General features: G+C 44.0%; 1 protein-coding gene across 1 annotated transcript in view; it reads right to left on the bottom strand.

Moving 5' to 3' along the window:
• Positions 1-27,037, bottom strand: part of AMOTL1 (angiomotin like 1) — a 174,132-nt gene that overhangs the window by 118,337 nt on the left and 28,758 nt on the right. The window contains exon 3 of the mRNA XM_025355921.1: positions 19,465-19,515. Coding sequence (XP_025211706.1) covers positions 19,465-19,515 — 51 coding nt within the window. The remainder of the gene's footprint in view (positions 1-19,464; positions 19,516-27,037) is intronic.

The raw sequence follows: 27,037 nt of genomic DNA, 5'->3' as shown, positions 1-27,037 counted from the left end.
ATCACATGGCTAATAAGTGACAGAGCCAAGATTCAAGTCTGTCTTTTACAGAGCTCTTGCCCTTTTTTTTTTTTTTTTTTGCACCTAAATGATGAAAAACTTTATTCTGCATCAAGGTATCGGAAAATGAAGCTGCATTTGGGGGCACATTATAGATGAGGAATGATTCATATATGGTGAGTACAAAACTCAATTATAGAATTATTTCTCAGCTAGTACCAGATACTCCAAACTACAAATGCTTAAATAAAAGTAAGATATGATTTGCCATACTAAAAGTCTAGAAGTGAAATATGACAGAATTTAAACCAGCAGATATAAATGCAGCACCTATGTGTATATTTTTTAAAAATCAAATATTGGGGAAAAAAATCAAATATTGAGAAAAGCTCTGGCCTTAAACACATCTTACCTGAAATCCAACCAGAAAGCCAGTCCATGATTTTAGCAAATTTTAATTCATTGTATGAAAAAAAAAATTATGAAAGCTAGGTGAATCCAGTGACAAAAAGGGCACCTTTTTGGTTAAAACCACAAAAGAAACTTGTTTTCTGAGAACATTAATGAAAATATTTTAAGTCATTTTCAAAATGTCTAATTGATATGATCTTCAGAAAAAAATATATCTAGTCTGTATAGAAATTCATCTTGAAATAAGAATGAGGCAGAATTTTTTTTTAAAGGGTTATGTATATATATGCCCTTCAGATCAGTGTAACATGACTGTGATCATCTTACAAACAAAACTCAAAATCAATTCAGAGAGCAGCGTGGCCTTGGAGACCACCCACACCCAACACAGTTGTACATACTGGGCTTTGCTATCAAGTTAAGGAGTGAGCAAATGAGTTCGGTGTCAAAGGTCATGTTTTCACAGTCATTCAAATTATATCCCAAAAACTTTTCTTGTATTCTCTACCTTTTGACATTTTTTTTCAAAAAGCTGATTGCAGAGTATACAGGAATCCTGCTATACTTTATATACTACTTTAGGTGTAGTCTAATTTTTTTTTTTTAATTTATCATTGCTTTAAAATCTTCAAAATAGCTTAGTGAGGCTCATGACAGCGCTGGCCACATGGAGTAGCCTTTTGTTGCCTTTAAACACTGTCACACCATCTATGACTGTCCCATTGGTCTGAAGTGTACTGGCAAACTAAGCATCCTGTAAGACAAGCTAAAATTTGCTTTTTGCCAATCAGTTGAAAGTCCTGCATCTCTTCATTGACATACTTTCTCTAGGTATTGATAGGCAAAAGCACAAAGCATTTATTATGCATTCAATCATGTAGCTAAACAAAAAACTGAAGTCTCCTGAAGCTACTTAAACCAGCCGTTCCAAAACCCCCTGCCACCACTTTGTTCTGTTAGTACCATCAAAAACTTTCTCAACTATAAATGAAAGAATAAATGGTAGTGCTGCTCTCCAGATATTAGGCACTGCTCCATATCTTTGAACATTTGATTTTTTAGCTAATGACTGTGTCAAAAGCCTCAAAAAACCCTGAAATTAATTTGAAATTAAATGAAATTAACAGATCCAAGATTCAAGTCTGTTTTTGCAAAACTCTTGCCTTTTTTATTTTTGTTTTTGTTTTTTTTGAGATGGAGTCTCACTCTATTGCCCAGGCTGGAGTGCAGTGGTGCAGTCTTGGTGTACTGCAACTTCTGCCTCCCTGGTTCAAGTTATTCTCCTGTCATCCTCCCAAGTAGCTGGGATTACAGGCATGTGCCACCATGCTCAGCTAAATTTTGTATTTTTGGTAGAGACGGGGTTTCATCATGTTGGTCAGGCTGGTCTTGAACTCCTGACCTCAGGTGATCCATCTGCCTCAGCCTACCTAAGTGCTGGGATTACAGGCATGAGCAGCTCTTGCTCTTAACCACTATTTTATGTTGCCTCCCGTCTCATGGGCACAAGAAATATGTTTCCTGACTCCAGACCTTACTTCCCGACTGGAAAGCACTCTGAGGCCTGCCCCACTGTGGTTAGTGATGAATCTAGACAGTTTTCACAGACTCCTGAGGACTCTTAGTGGCCTGAATTTGCTGCTAAGCTCTTCCCTTTCCTTATGGGAGACACTAAGAGCTATTTATTAAGCCTCCATGTAAGCATTACGCTAGGCATGTTATAGGCACTCTCTCTTTTTAAACCACCAGAGGCTGCTTCCTCTCTGTGGGAGGCACAGGCTTAGCAGTCAGATGGGTCTGGAATCACCCCTTCTGCCACTTATTAGTCCTATGATGTTGGCCGAACGATTTAAACTTCTGTAAAGCCGTTTTTATCATTTCATAAGCAGTGGTTACAATAGTATCTACCTCAAAAGACTGTAAGAAATTCATGAGTAAATTACATGTAAAGCTCTTAGTTCAGTGCTTAACTTGCAGCAGGTGTTCTAGAAACATTAACTATTATTAACCTGTTAGCCATTTTCTTACAAAATATGATCATTTTGGTGGAGTTTTAATTATTGCTGTGCTAGACTGTGCTAGAAACATTTCTTTTTGTTTATATTTCCTGAATTTTGGGCAGATCCAGGAAACATGAATAATTGTCATCTTGATTTGAGCTCTCCATCTCCCCACCCCCACAAATAGGAAAAATATTTCAAGGTACCATAATAGACAAAACAGAAAAAAATTGGGCTAGGTTAGGTATTTTATATAAATTAATAATTATAACTATACCCAAATGAATATTAATTAACTGATTGATATACACTCAGACAGGGGAGTCGAAATCAAGGGGTCTAATGATCCCACAATGCCAAGTATTGGCCAAGCTATATGTGAAGTGATGTGCTCATGTCTCAGTGCCAAATTTTAAGTGAAGTGTTTCTCGGCTAGAAAGCACTCAGAAGGTGTTGGGCAGGATGGGAATGAATGGGGAAACTCGGTCATATCTAGTGTAGAAAAGAGAAGATTAAGACATTATATAATGACAACCTTCAAATATTTCAAAATCTTTTAGAAAGAAATGAGGAATAGACTTATTCTATATTTGCTCTGTAACACTATATAGCAATAATTTTTTCAAACAGTAGTTGGTCACCCAATTGTGGGTCAGGAAATCAATTTAACAGGGTCCTGACCAGTATTTTAAATAAATGAAATAGAATATAATAGGAAACACCAGATGCAGCCAAATAAGAGTAATTGCTATTCCATGAAATTCTGTTTAGTTATATTTATATTTGTATTTATATTTGTATTTGTGTTTGTGGGTCTAAACATAAAATATATCCTTATGTTGGGTCATAATAATGATATGGGAGGAGGGCAGGGAAGTTCTGGGTAGAGATGGGCGGGGTCCCTGGCAAGGGCTCCATCCTCGGGCCTGTGCCCACAAACCTAAATGAGGATAAGCATTTCTGTTTTTGCACCCAAAAAGTTGCTTTTGGCCTGCCACGCCCCCCATCCTGTGCCCATAAAAACCCGAGACCCTAACAGGCACAGACAAAAGCAGCTGGACGTCGAGAGGAGCAGAAGAACACACCAAGAGACACCACCAGACACTGCAGGCCATCGACAGCGGAATTTGGTTGGGGGCAGTCAGAGGAGAGTCTGGCTGCTGGGCAGCCTGACTCCAGGGGAAGGTCACTTTCCAACTCCATCCCCCTTCTGGCTTCCCATCCACCTCATTCAGAGCTACCGGCACTCAATAAAACCTTGCACCCATCCTCCAAGCCCAACTGTGGTCCAATTTTTCTGGTACACCAGGGCAAGAATCCAGGATACAGAAAGCCCTCTGTCCTTGCGATAAGGCAGAGGGTCTAACTGAGCTGATTAACACAAGCGGCCTGCAGACAGCAAAACTGAAAGAGCACACTGTAACACACACCCACTGGGGCTTCGGGAGCTGTAAACACTCAACCCTAGATGCTGCCCTGGGGCTGGAGCCCAAAAAAACGCTCCCCACAACCTTCCTGTCTGCATGCTCCCTCTAGGAGTTTGAGCAGCGGGGCACTGAAGAAGTGAGCCATGCCTCTGGCCTCTGTCGCAGGCCCTGTGACGGGGTATGGGAACTCCTCCCATTTCAGTAAAATAAATGTTTGAAAGCTCTAGAAGGCAAAACATGGACAACTGTGTGTAAGAAACAGTAAGTCAGGTTTCCACTCTCTATAAAGAAATCTTTATAATAATGATCACTGTGTAACAATAGACCAGGTTTTCTCAGGAAGCAGGAGCCCCTCCCCCATTCACACAACACCCCCTTAGAAGATGTTCTAGCAGAGGCGGAGTGATGATGCCTTGAGAAGGACGGCATTGGGTGTTCCCTCCAATGAGGATACTAAGATGCTCTGACTCTCCAAAATGGAGTCAATCAGACATGAGCTTCTGCTAAAAGAAAGAATGGAAGAAGATCAAAACCTTAACATTCAGAGCCCAGAAGCCAAATAACCAGTCCAGGAGCAGGCAGTCTTCTGTGTTTATATATTGTGCACAGTGGAGCATCAAATCCCTGACGTTGTTTAGGATTTCTACTGTAGGAAGGGTTAATTTCAAGCATCCATTTTCTAACTGAGGTGATAAAATAATATGCATAGCAGCAATCAAGTCTCATTGATGTAAGCACCTAAATGGAATCAAGTGGCAACTGAATACCTGGTGACATGGAACTGAGTCATCATTTATCACACCTACTAAGAGCAAGTGGAGTCAAGTGGCAACTGAATACCTGGTGACATGGAACTGAGTCACCATTTATTACACCTACTAAGGGCAAGCCAAAATCCAATGCAAAGGGCAGAGCATCCCCAGATACTGCTCTTACACCTAGGGCTGCCAGATGAAACACCATTTGGATCTGAATTGAAATTATGTGCTTATCTGAAGATAAACAACAAAATATTTTAGTATTATATGTCCAAAATATTGCAGTGGACATATTTATACTAAAAAAATTGTTCACTCTTTATCTGAAATTCAAATTTAACTGGGTCTCCTGTGTTTTATTTCCTAAGTCTGGCAAATACCAACCTACCTACACTAGGTTATATCCCTAAAATTACTTTAGAAGAGCCTTTAGTCTCTCATTTGATAAACAGTGTGGAATGTCAGCTCTAAGAAGCTGATAGTAGCAAAAAGCAATACTGATAAGGATGGAAAAAGGAGTGAAATGCAAGTGAGCATGGTGTAACAGCTTTGTCCCACTGAATAGTACAGAGCCAGATTTAAGGACTTTTTAAGAGTAAGAAAAACAGATACTGTGAGGCATGAGGGTGTGGACAGCATTTGAGGAAGGAGATAACAAAGTTACAGTCCCACTTTGCAGCGTGGGATACAATCTGAGTTTGTATGAGAGACAAGATTCAGCTTCATTCTTCTGCACTTTATTATTCAGCATTCGGTTGCAGGGACCCCAGAGGAAGAGCTCACAATGGCTGCCGCCAACTGTTCTGAGGCATACATGATGCCGTTCAGGTCACACTGTGATGGACGGATCTCATCCGGGAAGCCGGCCTGGCATCTCCTTGACCTCCATGACTGAGTCAGGTTCCTCTTCTCTGGGGTCCCATGTCTCCCTTGCAGTCACCATATAATAACAACAATAATTGCAATTGCTCACAGAGTGCCAAATATGTGCTAGGCATGCTACATGTATTATCTCATTTTACCCCTTCCAATAACCCTATGAAGTAGATATTTACTTTCCCATATCATAGATGAGGAAATTGAAGTCCACAGGGGTTAGATAACTTGCCCAAGGTCACGCAGCCAATAAGTGCTCGTTGGCCTGAAGGAGCTAGAACTCCACGTTGTAAATGTTTCTGTTAATAGATCTTTCTTCCCAATTAAGTTATCAGTTCTTTGAGGGAAGGACTATGTCTCACTCACCCTCGCATGGCTGAGCCTAGCTTTCAGTGTGTGGCAAGTTGTAGGCAGTGTTGTGAGAGGGTCATGCTAAGGTTTTGTAGTCAAACATACCTAGTTGCAAATTAGGGCTCTGCCAAGAATCTGTTATTGAGAATCAGGAGTTTGGGTTCTAGTGACTTGCTCTGGAATTGAAGACGGTGGTTAGGAATCCTAGCAATAGAGAAGAACAGGGCTGGGTTTAAGCCCTGGCCCTACCACTTACCAGGTGTGATTTGGCAACTTATTTAACTTGTCTTAGCTTCAGTTCTCCATCTGTAAGATGAGGGAAATAATAGTACCTGTCTTACAGGATTGTTTTAAGATGATTGACATAATGTTATAATCTAACACATGAAAAGCACTCAATAAATATTAGCTCTTTTTATTACAATACATTTAATAAAGTCATTTGTAATTTATTTCCTTTTTCCATCTTTTTTCAATGTCAGCAAGTGAATTAAGAAAGGAGAAACAAAATGGACTTCAGGGAAAGAAGCCGTACTTGAGAGTGACAAGGCGAGGAGGGGAAGACAGGAAAAAAAAAAAAAAAAAAAAACCAGGAAAGCAGTAGAATGAGAGTAATATTTATTAGACGCTAGTCATTTTCAGGCACTGTTCTAAATGTGCTAACTCTTTTGATCCTAATCACCCGTCTACAAGATAGGAGGGGAACCAGTGGCGGGGGAGGCAGCAGGTGTTCACCTGAAGTTAACCCCCACCACAGCCAGACAGTGACATACAACTGCCTGCCACACTCCTTAGTTCACAGCAAATATTCCGTCTGGAGTCCCCATTCGAATTTGAGGGAAAATGACTTTTAGCGCTAACAGGTAAATATTTGTATAAAAGGAGCCTAAAGTCTAACACTCTGGCTGACCAACCACAAGAGCAAAAGTAATGGACATTTATTCATGGTCAACAGACAGTAAACAGCAAACCCTTGGGAGAGAGACAAAGGAGCCCTGGCAGGTTTACAGATCCCAGCAGTAGACTATCGTACCCCACCCCACCAGCCCCAAACCCTGTATTTCCCACAGGATTCATTCCAGACCAGGTTTTGTACCCACAGGCCCCTTCTGTGTTTTCTTAAGAACCTAAAGTTTCCAAAAGCTATTTACTGTTAGACAGTAACCTGAAAGCAGTCTCAGTGTCCACTCTTCCCAGTAATCTTTTAAAAAATCCCTGAGAAAAGATTAGTAAGTCTTACCACCAGGTGGTCAGTAACTTTGTCCACTCTAGATTTGGGGGTACAAAGGTCACAGGGGAGAGAATTAAGCAGAAATAAATGTTTATACATATTTGACATTAACATAACCACACATATGTGCCATGGGGATAAATGTTCATATGCAGCCGTCCTGTAAGGAGTGTATTTCAGCAGGCAGTAGACAGCAAGAGACAGCAAACCATCCCTGAACATGTTTCCCCCATTTCGCCAAGGAACATTCTTTTTGTATTCCTTTTTATAATCTGACCTGTTCCATGTTCTGGCAGAGAGCCCTAGGAAGGCAAGCACTGCCTTTTCTGTCCATATTCCAATCTAAGATGGAAAAAGGAAGGGGGAGCAAGAGGAGGCGAGTGGGGGCTGAGGAGGGTGCAACTGACTTAGGGAAACAGAGGCAGAGATGGAGGAGGGAAAGAAGAGAGTGAGAAAAGGAGAGAAACTGGAAAGGAGAAGGGGTGAGCAGGAGAGAGAAAGCAAACCATGAATTTTAAATTAATTTAATGTGTCCACACTGGGCAAAACTGATTTGAGGAGTGTGAGAGTAATAAAAAACAAACAGGATAAATTCCAGAATGATCATCCAGCAAGAACGTGCCCCAGAAACCATAATCATGGTATCCTTGAACAAATCACACTAGTAATTTATACACTCTTTAGACTCCCTTAGTGCTTAACAACTGATGAAATATCGTTTCTGGGGAGTCAGGCTTGTGTTTAATTTTCAGGAATGAATGACCACAGTTCCATTTATTTCTAGTAGAAACATCTCTTTGGCAGGGAAAATGCCCTTCCCATTTTCCTGCGTGTGTGTGTGTGTGTGTGTGTGCTGTGTGAATGCATGTGAGCATGTGTATGTTTTATCCCATTACTCCAGATCTCTTTGCTTGATTTTTTTTTTGCCGAAGCAGATAACCATTTATCTTCGGAATTTATTGTCATTCTCCACCTTCCTACTCCATTCTCCCTCCCAACTAGAATACCCTGAAATAAAACTTACTTCCTGACCCCAACTAGAATACCCTGAAATAAAACTCACTTCCTGACCAATGTGTAATATCACTTTGCAAACCTGTATTAGGGGAGTGGTGATCAATTTTACACCCAAGTTTGAGTCCACCTGCCCGAACTGTGCTTTTGTATTCTCCTTAGGCTTCTACTACCTTGCCCCAAATTGTGCTGCTGCAAAGGTTTTGTTTCTTTTAGTATCAACACTATTGGGAAACCAGAGGAGATTTCGTGTCCCACGGACTCTGTGCTGCAATACACAGGAATGAATGGACGGAAAGGGCAGAAAGGGCAAGAAATAAATGAAGGAAGTGAAGAGGAGTTTTTATGGTTGTTGTTTCAGATCAATATTCAGATAATACTGATCATTATCTGGTGGTCTAAAAAAATAAAATATATATATAGTTTTGAGTGCCTACCAGTCATTTTGTTCAAGAAATACGTACTGAATGTCCATGTATTGTACTGCCTGTCCCTGTGCTGGATACTTTAACATATTTTATTCAGCTCCCAATACAATCTCCCTAGGAGGAGACCAACTTGTACATTCTCCTTCCCAGAAAACCGAAACTGGCTCTGGAGCCGGAGATTATATGTTGAATCTAATCTTTGCCTCTAGCCGAGTGACTCCGGGCAGATCCTTTAACCTCTCTGAGCCTCTGTTTCCTCCTTCAGAAAATGAAAATAATTCCATCTGCTTCACTGAGTTGTTCTGAGGATGAAATAAACTAATGTGCCCAACAAGATCAATCATGGAAAAGACTGAGTTACTCAGATTTGGGGAAGTGTAACAATGCTGAACTATTCTGTGATTGTTTTTTTGGAACAGGAGGCCAAACCACACCCCCGTGGTAGGGTGAGGCTTCCTGTGAAGGGAATTGAATTTTCCACTGTCAATCATCCTGAGAAAAAGTTAGCTCTCAGAAGCTGTGTTCAGGACTTGGGGAGAAGGATGGCAGGATACATAGGCTTCTAAGGGGTGGAGAGATCTAGGGTACATCCTGGGAGTGAGGTGGGGAGTAGGGACACCCCTGTCAGCTGGAGGCCGGCTCAGGGCTATGCACGCGTAGCCAGCCCAATCCCAAAACCTAGGATAGGTGTGGGCTTGTGTCGCAATCAGAAGGACCGGGGCCCACTCAGAATGTGCACAGGAGAGTAGCATCCTCATCGCTGCAGCCAGGAGAGGGTAGGACCCTGGGAAACCAGTCAGGCTCTCAAGCAAGCGAAGGCCAAGCCTCCAAGTTCTGGTGTGAGCAGGTGCAGCAGCAGCAACGGCCAGTGTCAAGTGGAGAAGAGAGGGCGTGGAGCAGTTATCATGGTGTTCACTGGCCTCAATATGGTGTTTCTGAATCCCATCTCCTCTGACAAGGCTAGAGCAGCCAGAACTGACTCTGTGCATGCAAATAAGCACCATCTAAGGATTTCTGGACATACAACTGGAGGGTAGCCTTTAAAAAGACTTCATTTCTTAGTAAGATGGGCAGGCAAATGCTTGGAAATTGTTATATTTGGGGGTATCATGACCCAAGCCAGTAAGCTGCGTACAATGGTTACATGTATAAAGTGCCTGACACAGTAGGTGAATTCAGCCTGGTTCCTTTCTCCTTATTCATCCCCATATAAATGGGAGGGAGGAAACTTTGCATGCAAGGTACATTTGTCTTAGAACAGATTTGTTCAAAAGTCTTGAATCTCGACCCATCCTTCTGAAACAGGGTAGGGAAGAGGAGGTAAGTGACAGTATTATTTAACATATATGCCGAATCTTTCAGAAAGCTTTAACCATACTTGAAGGTATCAGAGCACTTGTCTAAGGACAGAAAGACATTTAATGGTACTACAATTGGGCATTTCTCATATAATGCATTTAATCCTCACCACCATGGGCTGTGGTCAGTACTATTATTATCCCCATTGTATCAGTCAGGGTCCTATCAGGAAATAGATGGTATATGCAAAAGGAGTGACTGAAGACAGTCTAATGAAGCAACTATTTACAAAAGGGTTAAAGGAAAACAGCAAATGATGATGAGGCACCCTGGGGCTAGTCACCATGAGGAGCTGCTACCATTCCTATGATGGTTAGTTTTAGGTGTCAACTTGACTGAATTCAGGGATACCTAGAGAGATGATGATGCATTATTTCTGGGTGTGTCTGTGAGGGTGTTTCCAGAAGAGGCTGGCATTTGAGTAGGTAGACTGAGTGGGGAAGATCTGCCTTCAATGTGGATAGGCACCATCCAATTGGCTGGGGGCCTGGATGGAACCAAAAGGGCTGAGGAGAGGCAAATCCTTGCTGTCTTTTCAAGAGCTGGGACACTCTTCTTCTGCCCTTGGACATCAGAACTCCAAGTTGTTTGGCTTTTGAACTCCAGTACTCGCACCAGAGGTTACCCAGGCTCTCAGGCCTTTGGCCTTGGACTGAGAGTTACATTATCACGCTCCATGGTTCTGAGGATTTCAGACTTGGACTGAGCCTCACCATGGCTTCCATGGTTCCCCAGCTTGCAGACAGCTTGTCACAGGACTTCTCGTCCTCCATAATCACAACAGCATATTCCCCTAATAAATTCCCTCTCACTCAACTATACCTATATATATATCCTATTGGTTCTGTCTCTCTAGAGAACCCTAATACAACCCATAAACTGGAAGGGGAAGTTATCAGAATCCAGCAAGACAGGATGCTGTAAGAGAGGGCCATTCTATAGGATCTGCGGCCTTCAGTAGAATCACACAGCCCACACAGCCATATTATCCCACAGCCTGATGGGAAGGAAGTAGGTACACTGGGTTCTCTTTCTCACCACACTCCTGTATCCTGCCAGTGCCTCTTATTGGTCAAATCTGACAGGAATCCACGTGATGCATTCCAAAAGGTAAGTGTTTCAGAGCACAGAGAAGAGTGATAAAGGATGGTAAGTGCGTCCGGAAAAGCATCAGAAAATAGTACATGATTTTAAAGTTCAGGAAAAGAAGATACAGATTAAGTAACTTGTCTATGGTCATAAAGCAAGTAAGAGGTGGAGCTAAAATTCACCACTCAGTACGGCTTGATACCCATGCTCTTAACCACTAAGATGTGCTTCCTATAACTTGTTAGGAAGATTGCTTAGTCATCCAGCACCTCTTTCTCCCTGTACCCTACCCAGCTATTCTCTGATAATAGATTCCATCCTATCCCCACCCAATTTTCCCAGTTTTCTTGGAACTGTGGGTAGCCATGTGACTAAAGTTCAGGCCAATGGAATATAAGTGAACACCATTAGATGTGTGCAGCTTTCAGGTTGTGCCCACCACTTTCCTTCTCCCTTGTCTGCGGACTAGAATGTGGATGTGATAGTAGAAGCTGAAACAGTCACCTTCAACTACTGCATGGAAATCACATTTGAGGATACAGTTTACCCTAAAGCCACAGATCAGCACTGGACTGCTCATGCTCTAAGTGAAAAAGAAGTAAGCTTACATATTGTGTAAGTAACTGTCATTTTGGCCTTTGTTATAGCAGCCCAACCTATATCCTAAATAATACCAAGACCAGGCACCCATATGGCCCTAATGAGGCTCAGTCATAATGGTTTGAGCAATAAGAGAAATACGACTGGTAGAGTCAACTAGTGATCACCAATGTGTGTGTTCTCCTCTTTTTCCTGGCATATAACTAGACTACATTTTTCACCCCACCCCATTCCATCTGGGTGAGGCTGTGGGACTAGTTCTTACCCTTGAAAAATGAAGGGAAGTGAGTATTTTGCCTCCAGGCTGAGGCAATCAAGGGTGAACATTCTTTGTTGCTCACCTGATTCACTTACCTGACAAATGGATACAAAGCATCAGTGAAAGAATCTGAGCCCCTAGAAATTGGTGAAGCCAGGAAATAGAAGCAGCCGAGATCCTCAACGACACATGAAGCACAGCCCTCTGACAACTCCACACTGGACCACTGCACAAGCAAGAAATGCAGTCTTCCTTGTGTTAAGCCACTGACACTGGGGTTTAGTGTATCCTGACTAAGGCATAAACACCACGATTCAGAGCTGCAATCTCATCCCATATTTTTGGAGTACAAGGGGGTAAGAGGAGACTGGGAAATATTTAAGTTACTATTTTAAAGAAGTTATATAAATGTCATCATTTGTCCTAATAAGACCCAGCATATATCCTGCCTGAATGAGGAAGGCCAGAATAGCACAAGAAAACACTTTCTCCTTGCATACTGGCCCTCAGGGCAGTTAGCCCTGGTGGCTCCCAAGAATGCTGTTCTCATGACACACTCCTCTCCTGGCACTCATAGGCCAGTTCACCAGGTCTGAGCACAGACAGCAGCAATTGAGCTTGAGGCATGCCAGAGGGTCAAGCAACCTCAAAGGGCAACAAATTATGAAAGGTTAAGAAAACAAGGAACCAGTTTGCTTGTGGGTGGTGAGAGTGAGCTCCCCCACCTCTTCTTTCTAATGTCCAGATTTTCTAAAATAAGCATATATTACTTTTATACTAGAAAACTTAAGTTTAAAAATTGGACTTTTAAAACTTCAATTTTTAAGAAAGATAAAAAAAATAAGCTGGATAAGCCCCCGGAATAAACACAGGAGATATAGGTCACAGGAGAAAGGATCCAGTCCTCAAGGCACTGTTACAACAAGCAGAAAGGCCAGTCATAGAGATATACAACTGAAAAGATAAAGTGTCTCAGCGGTGACACCCTCCCTCCGTCATTCAACAAATATTTACTGAAGATTAACTTGCGCTGGGCACTGTGCTGGCTGCTAGGTTGACACAGAAGAATAAGGTGGCCACAGTGTAGCGCAGTTTGTTCACAATCTTAGCAGCATATTGAAATCACTTGAGATGTGATTAAAACCAAGCAAACAAACAAAAAACACAGTAACATGGATGCTTGGGTCCACATCCCAGAGATTCAGATGTAATCATTCAGGATTGGGAACTGGTCTCAGGACTTCTAAAAGCTCCTCCTGATTCTAACGTGCAGCCAAAACTGAAAACCACCAGGAGGACCTGACACATGGGATTAGTGTTGATGGCTGGATAGGAGTAAGCCAGGGGAGAATGGGAGAAGGGGGAGGAGAAGCATGCAGGAAAGCATGGAGGAAACCAAGCCGAATATAGAGGATCCCACCATAGTTCCATAAAACTAGAATGTCACAGTGGGTGTGAGTGATGCAGGTTATGGTGTTCCTCCTATGTCAAACCAAATATCTATCCTCCAGGTAGAAGACAGTCAGTCAAGGCTATTCACAGGGCAGACATGGTCACATCTGGGTTCATCCCAACTCTCCACACATTCTTTCTAACCCTCTCAGATTGGCCGTAACTTCTAGCTATGGATGGAACTACAGAAAGGCTATGGAAAGGTGTGGGCTTTGCCTCCTCAGAAAATGGTACCACCATCTCAAGAAAGAAAGCATATTTCTTCACACTCCATCATGGCCACTTTCAATACAGCATTCATCCAGAGATACACCCCTTTCTCTACTGCCTTTTAAAAAATCCCCTTGAGGCCGGGCGCGGTGGCTCAAGCCTGTAATCCCAGCACTTTGGGAGGCCGAGACGGGTGGATCACGAGGTCAGGAGATCGAGACCATCCTGGCTAACACGGTGAAACCCCGTCTCTACTAAGAAATACAAAAAACTAGCCGGGCAAGGTGGCGGGCGCCTGTAGTCCCAGCTACTCGGGAGGCTGAGGCAGGAGAATGGCGTGAACCCAGGAGGCGGAGCTTGCAGTGAGCTGAGATCCGGCCACTGCACTCCAGCCGGGGCAAGAGAGCGAGACTCCGTCTCAAAAAAAAAAAAAAAAAAAAAAAAAATCCCCTTTTTGGTGTCTTAATTTTATTACATGATCTTGCTGCAACACTGAGAATCAATCCCCCAAGGAGCCAATATTTATTCATTTACAGACTGATATAAAAATTCAGAGGTAGAATGGACTACCAATCACGAGGCAAAAAAGTAGCGGAACTACCACCAGAACCTCAGATGGAAAACCGTTCCACATGCCGCTACAGGGACACATCACTAAATAATTCCACTGACCTAATCACCACTCCTGACTACCTCTTTTTGGAGACTAGATAAGTTGTAGAGAAGTTTCCAGAAACAAAAATGGTTTGATTAGTAGGCGGGATAACTGATAAAAGCTATTTCATCCTTCAATCTTGGGAAATAAGTATGTTTTAAATGAATAATAATCATCAAACAATAGGCCGGGCACGGTGGCTCAAGCCTGTAATCCCAGCACTTTGGGAGGCTGAGATGGGCGCATCACAAGGTCAGGAGATCGAGACTATCCTGGCTAACACAGTGAAACCCCGTCTCTACTAAAAAATACAAAAAAAAAAACAAAAAAAACTAGCTGGGCGAGTTCGTGGGCGCCTGTAGTCCCAGCTACTCGGGAGGCTGAGGCAGGAGAATGGCGTAAACCCGGGAGGTGGAGCTTGCAGTGAGCCGAGATCCACCACTGCACTCCAGCCTGGGTGACAGAGCCAGACTCCATCTCAAAAAAAAAAATAAAAAAAAATAATAATAATCAAACAATAAAATAAAAGCACTTCCTGAATTCCAAGCACATTCAATACATGGACTTTACATACACCATTTACCATATCCACACAAGGTCCCAACTGAGTTGATTAAATAACTGAGGCTTGAAGCAGTTTAATCACCTGCCCAACGTCACAAGAAACTGCAAGAGAATTCAAACTAAAATTTTAGGACTTCTGTGATGATACAATATAATAAAAAATATACATATATTTGGTTTTCATCTCTGGTTCTCAGCACAGAGCTCCTAAAACGCTTGAAATTTCCTGAGTGGTAGAGGTGACAGGAGCATCTTTTTTTTATTCATAACAAGTACCTTTTAACCATACCTGAGTTTATGCTAATGAGATAACTGGTGACTGAAAGTCCTTAGACAGCTTCAGGATGGAGGCTGGTTGTGGGAAGAACCAACCATATTATTAAAAGGTTGGAATTCAATGAGAACACTTGGACACAGGGCAGGGAACATCACACAACGGGGCCTGCCGTGGGGTTGGGGAATGGGGGAGTGATAGCATTAGGAGAAATACCTAATGTAAATAACAAGTTAACGGGTGCAGCAAACCAACATGGCACATGTATACCTACATAACAAACCTGCACGTTGTGCACATGTACCCTAGAAATTAAAGTACAATAATAATAATAATAATAAAAGTTTGCTAGCAGGTCAAGGAAAACAAAGATCAAGAGCCAAGGAAAGCATTCCCTGGAATAAAGATAATAAATTTCAACAAATCAACACTAAAAGTAACTTTATAATATTGATTTAAAAAACTGTGTTTCTTCAATTCTAAAGTGTCATCTTTTCACATTTTAATATCATAGATATAAAAGCTAGCATTCATCTTGCACTCACTTTGTACCAGGCTCTGTCACAGGCACTTTACATGTGCTGACTCACAGAATATTGTGTATTTCATCTTGCACTTACTTTGTACCAGGTTCTGTTATGTGTGCTTTACATGTGCCTACTCATAGAACATGGGATATTTCATGGAGTGAAAAATTTCATCTTCTGCTCTCTGAAAAGTTGTTAGTAAACCAATGTTACAAACTTAAACTCCGTGACTGTTTAGAATCCAGGAACCATTGTAGGTGCAGAAATAAATACTGCTTACAGATATACATTAAAAAAAAGTTACATTGAGGGGAAAAAAAAAAAAGGTTGGAATTTCAAGCCCCACCCACCTACTCTCCCCACTTCCCCACCCCCTTTCCCCGCACCCTGCCACACACACACCTGACCTCTGGGGAGGGGAAAGGGACTGGGGATTGACTTAATCACCAATGGCCAATGATTCAATCAATCATGCCTAATGGAACATCCATAAAAACCCTAAATGAGGGGGTATGGAGAGTTTCTGAGTTAGTGAACCTATCCATGTGCCAGGAGGGTGGTGCACCCCAATTCTAAAAGGACAGAAGCTCCTGTGCTTTGGACCCTTCCAGACTTCACCCTTTGCATCTCCTCATCCAGCTGTTCATTTATATCCTTTATAATAACCTGGTAAACATAAGTATACTGCTTCCTTGAGTTCTCTCAGCTATTAAAGTAAATTATAGAAACCAAAAGAAGGTTGTAGGAAGCCCTGATTTGTAGCCAAGTTAGACATAAGTGTGGGTAATACGTGGGCTCACCACTTACAGTTGATATCTGAAGTGGTAGGTGGTCTCGCAGGACTGAGCCCTTAACCTATAGGGCCTGTGCTAACTCTGGGTAGTGGTAAAATTTAATTAAATTGTAGGACATCTGGTTGGTGGCTGCAAAATACTGAAGAATTACTTGGTGTAGAAAATCCACACATTGGGCTTCAGAAGTATTGTGAGTACAGGCCAGGCACAGTGGCTCACGCCTGTAATCCCAGCACTTTGGGAGGCCGACAGAGCGGGGGTCAGATCACCTGAGGTCAGCAGTTCCAGACCAGCCTGGCTAACATGGCAAAACCCCGTCTCTACTAAATTTCCAAAAATTAGCTGGGCATGGTGGCGGGCACCTGTAATCCCAGCTACTCAGGAGGCTGAGGCAGGAGAATAGGTTGAACCCAGGAGATGGAGGTTGCAGTGAGCTGAGATCATGCCACTGCACTCCCACCTGGGTGACAGAGCGAGACTCCGTCACAAAAACAAAAAAGAAGTGAGTAGAGAAACAATTTTATTTTAACTTTGCTCTGCCTCTTCTTATATTCTGGCCAGGAGTGAACCTGTACTCATCTGTGCTCCAGAAAGAATGGCTGCTTGACAAGCTCATCAACTGCTGTAAGAGGCATTTTTCCTGCTGTGTGTCTAAGAAAAGCACCAAAAAGCCATCATTACTCTTTCCAAGGGAGAAATGACAGCTCTGTCTTTGACCTGAATAGCATGAAAACAAGGCAGTCTGATCCAGACAGCTGCTCTGTCATGGAGAGAATAACCCTTGGGGACACCATGTACCCAAACAGCATGGCACATGAATATAAACGATGAATACCTAATGGCCATAGGCCTCCTTTGGCTTACAGCCCCTCACAGCACTTTAAGAGGCGAGAATAGAACTGGAAGACACCTCAGGGATCACCAGGCACAACCCCTGCTTTTTGCAGATAAGGAAACTGAGGCTAGTTAACATGTCTATTAAAGAAGCTGGAGCAGGGTGAAAGCTAGAACCTTGATCTCAAACTCTCAGACTTCTGTTTTATTTTCTCTATCACCCTGCAAGCCCAGAACCCAGAAGGGAACCCCACAGTTCTCATCATGCTGCTAAAGACTGAATATTTATATCCCTCAAAATTCATGTGTTGAAACCTAATCCTCAATGTGATGGTATTTGGAGGTGAGGCCTTTGGGAAGTGATTAGGTCATAAGGGTGGAGCTCTCACCGGAGGGATTAGTGCCCTTAGAAAAGAGACAGCAAGAGCTCCCTGGCCCTCTTCTGCCATGTTGAGGACACAGTGAGAAGATAGCCATCTATGAACCAGGAAGCCGACCCTCACCAGACACTGAACCTGCCAGTTTCTTGGTCATGGAATTCCCAGCCTCCAGAACTTGTGAGAAATAAATTTCTGTTGTTTACAAACTACCCAATCTGTTTTTGATATAACAACCCAAATAGACTGACACACACTCCAATCTCCTCAAGAGAAACTGGGTTTTTACCATAGGGGAGCTGAAGAGAAAAAAACATTGCTTTTTATTTTGTACTGCTAATTTGAAAGGATACCCATATTTATCAGTGCCTCATGGGAGCAGTTCAGTCTGTAAGTCCCAGAGGGAGATACGGAGATGAAAAAGGGTCAAATACCTGGGCCTTCCTGCAGCACAAATCATTCCGTGAATGCAAACAATTTAGTAGTAATATAGTCGGATTTCTCAGAGCAAGCAATGCTCATCCTACCACTGCTTATGTTTGTGTGCGATTTAAGAGGACCAAATGGCTTCGTCGCACTGTGGAGTGTCAATGCTGGTGTCATTAACATACAATTATACATGCGTGGAGCAGATCATCAAGTACCTGCCCTCTTAATAAATCACATCATGCAAAGCTATGGCTTAGATGTCACTTTCATTTCATAAAATGATTCACCACAGTATGTCTTAAAAGCTAGTTTTGCTCATGCATTTAGTTTACGATTCCATTGATAGAGATGTGATTGCCTCGCAACTTGTCAGAAACACATCCTCTGAATAAAACATGGTACTCCTCCCTGCCACAGAATGCCAACCTTGATCCAGATTTATTTTGGGCGCTTGGCTCCTAAAAATGAATGAAAGTCGTTGTTGAGGTGGAATTTTGCTTCAGGTCCTGTGGGACTTGATGAGGACATTCTTCCCAGCACAAGAGGCTGACCAGGGACAGGGTGCCACAGTTGAGCGTGTTACTGAGGATAAACATATTTAAACCACTGTTTGTGGACAGTTCCCCTCCTCCTTTACTGTCAACATATATCATAAAATAAATCCTTTCATTTCATCTTAGGAAGGCAAGATATTCAGGCTAGTGATGAAAGAACAGTAAGGAGAGACTTGATAGCCCAGACCAGTAGCAGCTAAACTAACCTTGAAAGCAGAAGGAAAAAAAAAAAAAAAGAGAGAAGAACCCAATCATTAAGCCACCGAGTAAGAATGGGTGGCGGGAAGAGTTAGAGAGATCTGCCCATTCGCATTTCTTTCTCTTCACTCTCTCTTCAGCCTGTCTCTTGACAAGAGTCTCCCGGTTCACCCATCACAAATCTCCACTTACCATGACAGGCATGAGGATGGAATGTCCTATCTCGAGACACCTACAGGCTAACTGAGGAATAGAAATCAGGGAAGGAAGCAGGTCTTATAGTTTAATAATTACACCGCCGTTTTCAGCCCCTGACTTCATTAAATTCAGGGTAAAGACGACCCACACGACGTCCTTCTCGTGCCAGGTACTTGGCAAGACAGAACCAGTCGCCGCTGTGTTCTTCCGGCAAGATGAGTGCAGGTTACAGAAGCCCCAGGTCTGGAAGTTTGCTGTGCCAGGCTCCTCGGAGCAGCATCACTGACCCAGACAGACACACACACACGCACACAGACACACACACACACGCGCGCACACAGATACACGCACACGCGCGCGCGTGAATACACACACACACTCACGGCTAATTGGACACTTGCCCCGCCACCCCGAAAGCACAGCGCCAAGGAAAGGCCAGTTCCCGCTGCGAAGGCAGCAGGTGTGCCCTGACCCTTTTCCTCCGTCCCCCAACCCCACCCCCATCTCTAGCTGAGTTCATCTGGACGCCCCCCAAACTCGCAGTTCTCGGGCAGAATTGCGACCAAGAAATAAAAGACAAAAGGAGCACACTTACCTAACTCGTCTGGGCTGTACGATGCGGGCGAGGCTTCCACAAACTCACTGTCTGAGGGAGAAGAAAAGCAGAAAACAACTCGAATCGCTACCATCCAGGGCGAACCCACCAAGCATCAGCTTAAGCGCAGGTCCCCGGGAAAAGCGCGGGCTTCTCCTTCCCAGCGCTCAGAATCCGTGAGCCGTAGGCCCCGCGGGATTCGGACCGCTGGATCCCCAGGGAGTGAGAAATCGCCGCAGAAACTTGGGGGGCAAATCGGCCCGGGCACCGCGCGGCTTCCAGGCGCGGTCAGGCGCGCGCCAACTTTCCCCGCGTGCCACCCCGCGGCTCCCCGGGCCGGGTGCTGGGCCGCGGCGGCATCCTCTGCCCTCAGCCCGGGGGGCGCATTGCTCTGTCTGCCGGGCCTGGCGCCGACGCCCCAGCGCGGAAGAGCCGCAAAGTTTTCTCGCGGTCCCGGAGGCTCGAGGGCGCGCGGCGGCGGCGGCGAGCACCCCTCGCCCACCCAGGCGCCCAGCGCATCCCCGCTCGTTGCTAGGCGACCGTGGCCGTCACGCTCCGCAGCGGCGTGCGCCGCCTCCCAACTCCCGGCTGACGGAATCCTCCCTAGTCCCCGCCCAGTTTGCCCATTTTCCAAAAAATCAGAGCATAACCCGTTCTAACCCGATTCTCTGCTCTGTTATGTTATGTCTGCCCTCCTCTGATGCTTGGGAAATCGTTTGTTCTGTGGCTTCTCCTGAGGAGATGGAGGATTTTCAGAGCTTGCAGAAAGGTAGGAGGAGCCCCAAATGCCCTCCAGTCCCCTCCTGTTGGAACCAGAATTTCAACTCCAGTCCAACATTATTTCCTACTCTTCAAGAGATCACCTGGCTCAAGTGGGCAAAGTAATGTGAGCTCCATTGCAGAGGTAGGGAAATCGAGTCTGAGAAGTTGTTAATTTATGCGTGACATCATTATGATAGGGGTATGTAAGGGAGAAGGCGGGGAGGAGAGAAGAGCAGTGCTCCTTCTACTCTGTAAAAGATTGACTGCTGGCCGGGCGCGGTGGCTCAAGCCTGTAATCCCAGCACTTTGGGAGGCCGAGACGGGCGGATCACGAGGTCAGGAGATCGAGACCATCCTGGCTGACACGGTGAAACCCCGTCTCTACTAAAAAATACAAAAAACTAGCCGGGCTCGGTGGCGGGCGCCTGTAGTCCCAGCTACTCGGGAGGCTGAGGCAGGAGAATGGCGGGAACCCGGGAGGCGGAGCTTGCAGTGAGCTGAGATCCGGCCACTGCACTCCAGCCTGGGCGACAGAGCAAGACTCCGTCTCAAAAAAAAAAAAAAAAAAAAAAAAAAAGATTGACTGCTTTCAGATACAGAACGTAAAAGCAGTAGTTATGCTCTGAGAGCTGTAAATTCTGAAGTAATTAATGTAACACTGTGAGAACCTCCCTCTCTGAGTCAGTGGCCTGATAACTTGGACAGATGTGTTATGTATCTCCCCCCAGTCCCCAGGCCTGACTGTGACTGCTCTGCATTAAGGGGGCAAAGGTGCTGGACTTGGGATGTGCTCCAGAGAGAGCCCTGCAGCTGATGACCCATAACGGGGTCAGTAGGAAGGAAGAAGCAAGTATGGAAATGTCCTTTCTCCATCCTTGGAGGACTATTGGAGGGTCAACAGTCTGAGCAGCCTCCTGGGGGCCTTCTATGGACTCAAAGTGATCAGAGCACCAGCTGCAGCAGCCTAAGGGCCCCGATCTGAGCCAGTGTGCTCTCATCCTGTAAACACTCAGCCATCTCAGGCTTTTCCACTGTCAGTTTTTGGTTTACAAATCACCATGAAGGACAGAAAGCCCCTTCAGCCAGCATTGCTCACCGAGCCTAGGGAAGCAGGGGCGGGGCTGTCCTTCCCCAGCAAGGCAGCATGCTTGAGCTGCTGAGCCTCTCTCTCCAACCTCTTCTTTTTCCTGCTTCTTGTAATCTGAGCTCCCAAATCCAGGAAATAAATATGTTTGGGTGAAGGTTTGCACTCATCACTCCATCCCCTCCCACCTCCTAGAATCCTCCTATTTGTCCTCTGGAACTCATGGTTCATTACTAGCAAAATCTATATGTCCTCAGCCTCCTCTCTGAATGTTTCTTTCAGTGACTTGCTCTGACCCATACCTGGCTTTCCTTGAAAATAACAGGCTGCATTACTTGCCTCTTCTACTTATTTCAGCCATCTATGGATCCTCTGGTTGTTCCACCTCATTTCTTGAAGATAATGGCATCTGATTCACTGTCACTTTTCCCAGTATCATTCCTGTGATTATTCTTATTTTTCTCCATCTACATAGTCACACTCTAATCTCTCAACTCTTCTGCATCCTATCCCTTTCTTGACCTGCTGCAACCACACCAGCCCCCTGCTGTCATGGCGACACCATGCATAATATCAATGTGAAGCAATCCACTCTCCTACCTTTCCAGCTCATCCCCTCTGTTATTTTAATCCAATGTGTCCTTGACCCCACCAGCATCTATAATTTACTTATCCATGACCTTTTCTCTGCCCCTCACTCTCCTCATGACCCTCCTTCCTTCCTTATGGACTTTAGTTTCCAGTTTCATTATTATTTCTGTCTTACTTACACCTTCACATCCATGTTCTGCTCTCTTTCCGTGCTATTTACCTGGTAAAATCACAACCCTAGTAAAATATAACTCCACCTTCTTCCCATCTACACCCAGCTAAACATGATTGAAGAAGCACAAAATTTGCTGGGTGTGGTGGCTCACGTCTGTATTCCCAGCACTTTGGGAGGCCGAGGTGGTCAGATCACCTGAGGTCAGGAGTTTGAGACCAGTCTGGCCAACATGGCGAAAACCCATCTCTACTAAAAATACAAAAATTAGCCAAGCGTGGTGGCGCATGCCTGTAATCCCAGCTACTCAGGAGGCTGAGGCAGGAGAATCGCTTGAACCCAGGAGGCAGAGGTTGCAGTGAGCTGAGATCACGCCATTGCAGTCCAGCCTGGGTGACAGAGCAAGACTCCGTCTCAAAAAAAAAAAAAACCCACAAAATTATGCTGTCTGGTCTTATTTTCAATTCATGACCACTAAAATCAAACGGAGCTAGCGCAGCCCAGCAACCACTCTGCATTTGCCTGTTTATTTACCCTCCTGCTCTCCTGTTGCTATGGATGAATCATCTAAGGCCATTATGGCCTCCAGTATGAATCAGATCCCATTCATGTGGCTTTTCCCTCTTCCCACCTGGATTAGTATTTTCTTCTGTCCTTGATCACGCCCATCAGTATACAGACATACTACTATGATCTTGTCTTTTTAAAAATCCTTTCTTGACTCTACATATCTCCAGCCATTACTCCAATTCTCAGCTCCCCTTTACAACAGAATTCATTAAAATAATTATCTACAGTGATAGCACCCATTCTTCATTTTGCTCTTACAAGCAGCTTAAACAGGTTTCTACCTCACTCTGCCAGAGTAGCTCTTGTCAAGGTCAAGAATGGCTTTGCCATTGCCCATTCCAGGGATCAGTCCTAGGTTCTAACAGCAGGTTTTGACCTGCTGATCTTATGAGTGGATGGGCTCAGATGGGCTGTCTGCAGAATCAGTCTCCTCTGGTTTCCCATAGAATCAAGAAGCAAATAGGCCGGGCGCGGTGGCTCAAGCCTGTAATCCCAGCACTTTGGGAGGCCGAGATGGGTGGATCACGAGGTCAGGAGATCGAGACCATCCTGGCTAACACGCTGAAACCCCGTCTCTACTAAAAAAATACAAAAAACTAGCCGGGCGAGGTGGCGGGCGCCTGTAGTCCCAGCTACTCGGGAGGCTGAGGCAGGAGAATGGCGTGAACCCGGGAGGCGGAGCTTGCAGTGAGCCGAGATCTGGCCACTGCACTCCAGCCTGGGTGACAGAGCAAGACTCCGTCTCAAAAAAAAAAAAAAAAAAAAAAGAAGCAAATAACATTTGTGTCTCAAGAGAGGTGGCCTATAGAGGGCCTTGTGATCAGCCAGACCTGGGTTCTGATACCAGTTCCAATACTCACTAGTAACTTCATTTCTTTCAGTCTTAGCTTTGTGTAAACATGGAGATAATAATCATAGCTAGCATACCAATGTGGTGAGAGTGCAATAAACTAATGCACTTGGAGCTCCTAGGAGAGAGAGTGTCACACTGTAAAAGTCAAATAAATGTTAGTTGATATTGGATGCCATGCTCCTTTACAGCTGACACAAATGGACTCTTTATCCCTTAACAATTTAGAGTTACTGAAAGAAGATACTAACCACAGAGTATGTTTACATTAGGGGAATAGTTCATTGTCTCCAACTTTTAGTTTGCGTTCCAAGAATTGGCTTGAAAGTTGGTTACTTGGAGCTGGCAACAGGTTTACCCCTATGAAGATGTTGCCAGTGCTCCACAGGGTGGTTAGGTTCCGGAGCCTGCCAAACTGTTCTCACAATGGACTTGCCTTCAATTTGTTCACATTAATGGATGACTTGTAAACTAGGAACTATCCTTACAGCACCTTAGTTATTTGAATTTCCTAATCAACTGAGGGTTAATGAGAAGACATTTCTCTTGTTTCAGTATTTGCTGTTGAAAATTCTCTAAAGTAAATGATTCCAATTTTCTATCTTAGGAAGTAGAACAGAGCCAACAATAATGTTTCATATTAATAAAACAAACTTTTATTGGGAATTTACCATGCTTCCAGCACTGTGCTAGGCACTGCAGACACAAAGGTGATCAGTGCCCTTCTAATAGGGGATTCCATGACAGATCTTATTGAATCTCAGGGCAATGTCCAAAGTGCCTACCCACACTTGACTTTTATAGGTCTCTTATAAAGAACTGGTTCTGCCGGCGTGTCACTGAGTTATAATGAACAGTGCACTAGTTTACAGATTTGTATCTCAGCTCTGTGAATTATTGGGTGGGGGGCATTTTCATTTCCTAACAATAATACACACCTCACTGGATTGTTAGGAGCAGCAAAATAGGTAAGTTATGAGACAGACCAGGCACAGTGTCTAGCACACAGTGGTTACATAATAAATATTCATTTTCTGGCTGGGTATGGTGGCTCATGCCTGTAATCACAACACTTTGGGAGGCAGAGGCAGGCGGATCACCTGAGGTCAGGAGTTCAAGAGCAGCTTGGCCAACATGGTCAAACTCCATCTCTACCAAAAATGCAAAAATTAGCTGGGTGTGGTGCAGGCGCCTGTAATCCCAGCTACTCAGGAGGCTGAAGCAGGAGAATGGCTTGAACCCGGGATGCAGAGGTTGCAGTGAGCCAAGATCGTGCCACTGCACTCTAGCCTGGGTGACAGAGCTAGATTTCGTCTCAAAATACATACATAAATAAATATATATTCATTTTCTTCCCGCATAGAGGGCTAGAGCATGCCTGACTGCTCTCCTTTTCGTCCCAGGTGACAGGTGGGCCTTCTGCTGCCATGGCCCCAGCAGACAGCAAGAGGGAGTCTCTGCCTCTATTTCTAGGGAAGCATATTTATTAGAGGTGGGACGTGTGGGGAGGAAATGACAAGGTGGAAATATTTCTGGGGCTCAAGAGGAAGTTTACCATAGAAACAGATTATACAGGGGCCTGGTGTCTATTGGTCACTGTTACTATTGCCATGATATATCATGAATTGAATGGGCTTCTGGGAGCTGGCCTGGGAACCCAATTCCTAACTCTAATGTTCTTTCTTTCCTTATATTATTGTAAATGTTTTAACTTTATTTTTACAATATAAACAAAATGTGTTTACTGTAAAGGAAAGAACATTTGGTATAGATGAGTATAAACTGAAAAATAAAAGTCTGCTTTCCTGTCCTCTTGTAATCTCCATCTGCAAACTAAAAACCATCCACAACTTCTTATGTGTCCTAGTAGGAGTTTTTAAAGGCATATTCAAATGCGTATACGAATTGTTTAAACAAGTTGGATACTATTATTATGGATTCCAAATTAAAGGCAAAAATTTCTAAATGAAATTTTTCTCCACTCCCAAACATAAGCTGGGGTATGACTCTTTTCTGTTTAGGAAGGCAAGAAAGTATTAAAAAGTCATAGAAGAAAAGTCTTATCAACCATTAGAAAACAGTAAAATCTTAAACAAAATTTAAGTGTTTAAAGGGTAACATAATACTTCAGTTATCTGGAAAACTCAATCATCTCCCTTATTCCTCAGTAAATGAGGTATGGTTATATAGTAACATTGGACATAATGCCAGGATCAAAAGTAATCTCAACTGCATTTCTAGAGCTAAGAGCACACTCTACGTACTTTTTTGGGGTACAATGCCCATCACAGATATTCTGCTTAGTGTGCAGGGACTCCAGCTGTGAGTCAGGAACCTGCCCTGTAGCAGTCTGGGAATGCCATCAAGCCCCTGCACAGCCTCTACTGCAGAGGTGGCAGGGTCTGCTTTGACTGTGGGATCTACTTGGAGGAGCGGCCAACAGGAGGGCCTTTACGGGCTGTTCTCACTCTAGGGGCCCCCAGGGGTTACACAGCTACTTGATTGTGTCCAGAAGAGAAAGAGACGGAGTCTCATGCAGATATGCTTCTTCCTTCAAGAGATGGCTGAGGGGCTAAATGCCACATGGGGAGAAACTTTATCCAGCCAAAGTGTGCTATTAATTCTCTTTGCAAGAAAGAGTTGCACAAATGCCATAATAACAAGTTAAGACAGTAGCTAGGCCCCACCTAGGATATGTGTATGGCCTTCCCATCCCCAGCCCCCGAGGAAATCACCAATTTCAAGCATGAAAGACAGAAAGAAGTGAGCTGAGCTGAGTCATCTCTCTGCCTTCCTCTCCTTCCTGGTATTGCCCTTTGATCATCTTCTCTGCAGGTAGCCTTCTATCTCCTGGAGGCCCTCTGCTAGTTAACAGCAGAGCACAGCGGGGAAGCAATGCCTGCTCCTCCTCCCCTCCTCTCCCAGGGGAGTGTGGGCAGGACTGATTTAGAGGGAAGAGGGGCTAAGGCTGCCTGAGCTCAGCATGACTCTCTTCTGTTATCCTTGTCTCTTATCTGCACCTCCTAGGACAAGCCAACAGGTGAAACTAAGGACAAACACATGCCCATCAGTAAGGTTTCATCAAAATGAAATTTGCAATTGATTGGTTGAAGCGTTAGCTTCCAGGCTGAATTGGCCCAATGGGCATTTGTTGTTCTCTAGGATTTAATAGTTTTTCCGTTTAGCACAACTCCACTTCTTTATAAGACTTGATGAAAAGGAAAAAGAAAACACAGTTGTTTTATTTCCCTTAAATGAAAATCAGGCTTCAGGTAACTGGTTTGTTTCGTAATTTCCAGAAGAAAGGAGTGGGCTCCATAGGAAGAATAATTAACCATATCTCACCTAAAAAATTCATTATCCTAAGCAGAAACAATACAGATGTTGTGTGGATCTGCCTCAAGGCCTACAACCAAGAGATAAAATGAAATTAACTCTGACAGGAAGCCAACGATTCATTTTGGTAAAAATGCTAAATATGTCCCCTAAAAATTCCAAGTATCAATGCAGGAGATGATACCAACAAAAGGAAGGTGTTTTGGGA

The sequence above is a fragment of the Theropithecus gelada genome, chromosome 14 (genome assembly GCF_003255815.1).
Source record: "Theropithecus gelada isolate Dixy chromosome 14, Tgel_1.0, whole genome shotgun sequence".
Taxonomy (NCBI): Eukaryota; Metazoa; Chordata; class Mammalia; order Primates; family Cercopithecidae; genus Theropithecus; species Theropithecus gelada.
The sequence above is the reverse complement of the archived record's forward strand: the minus strand, read 5'-3'. Positions and strand labels throughout refer to the sequence as shown.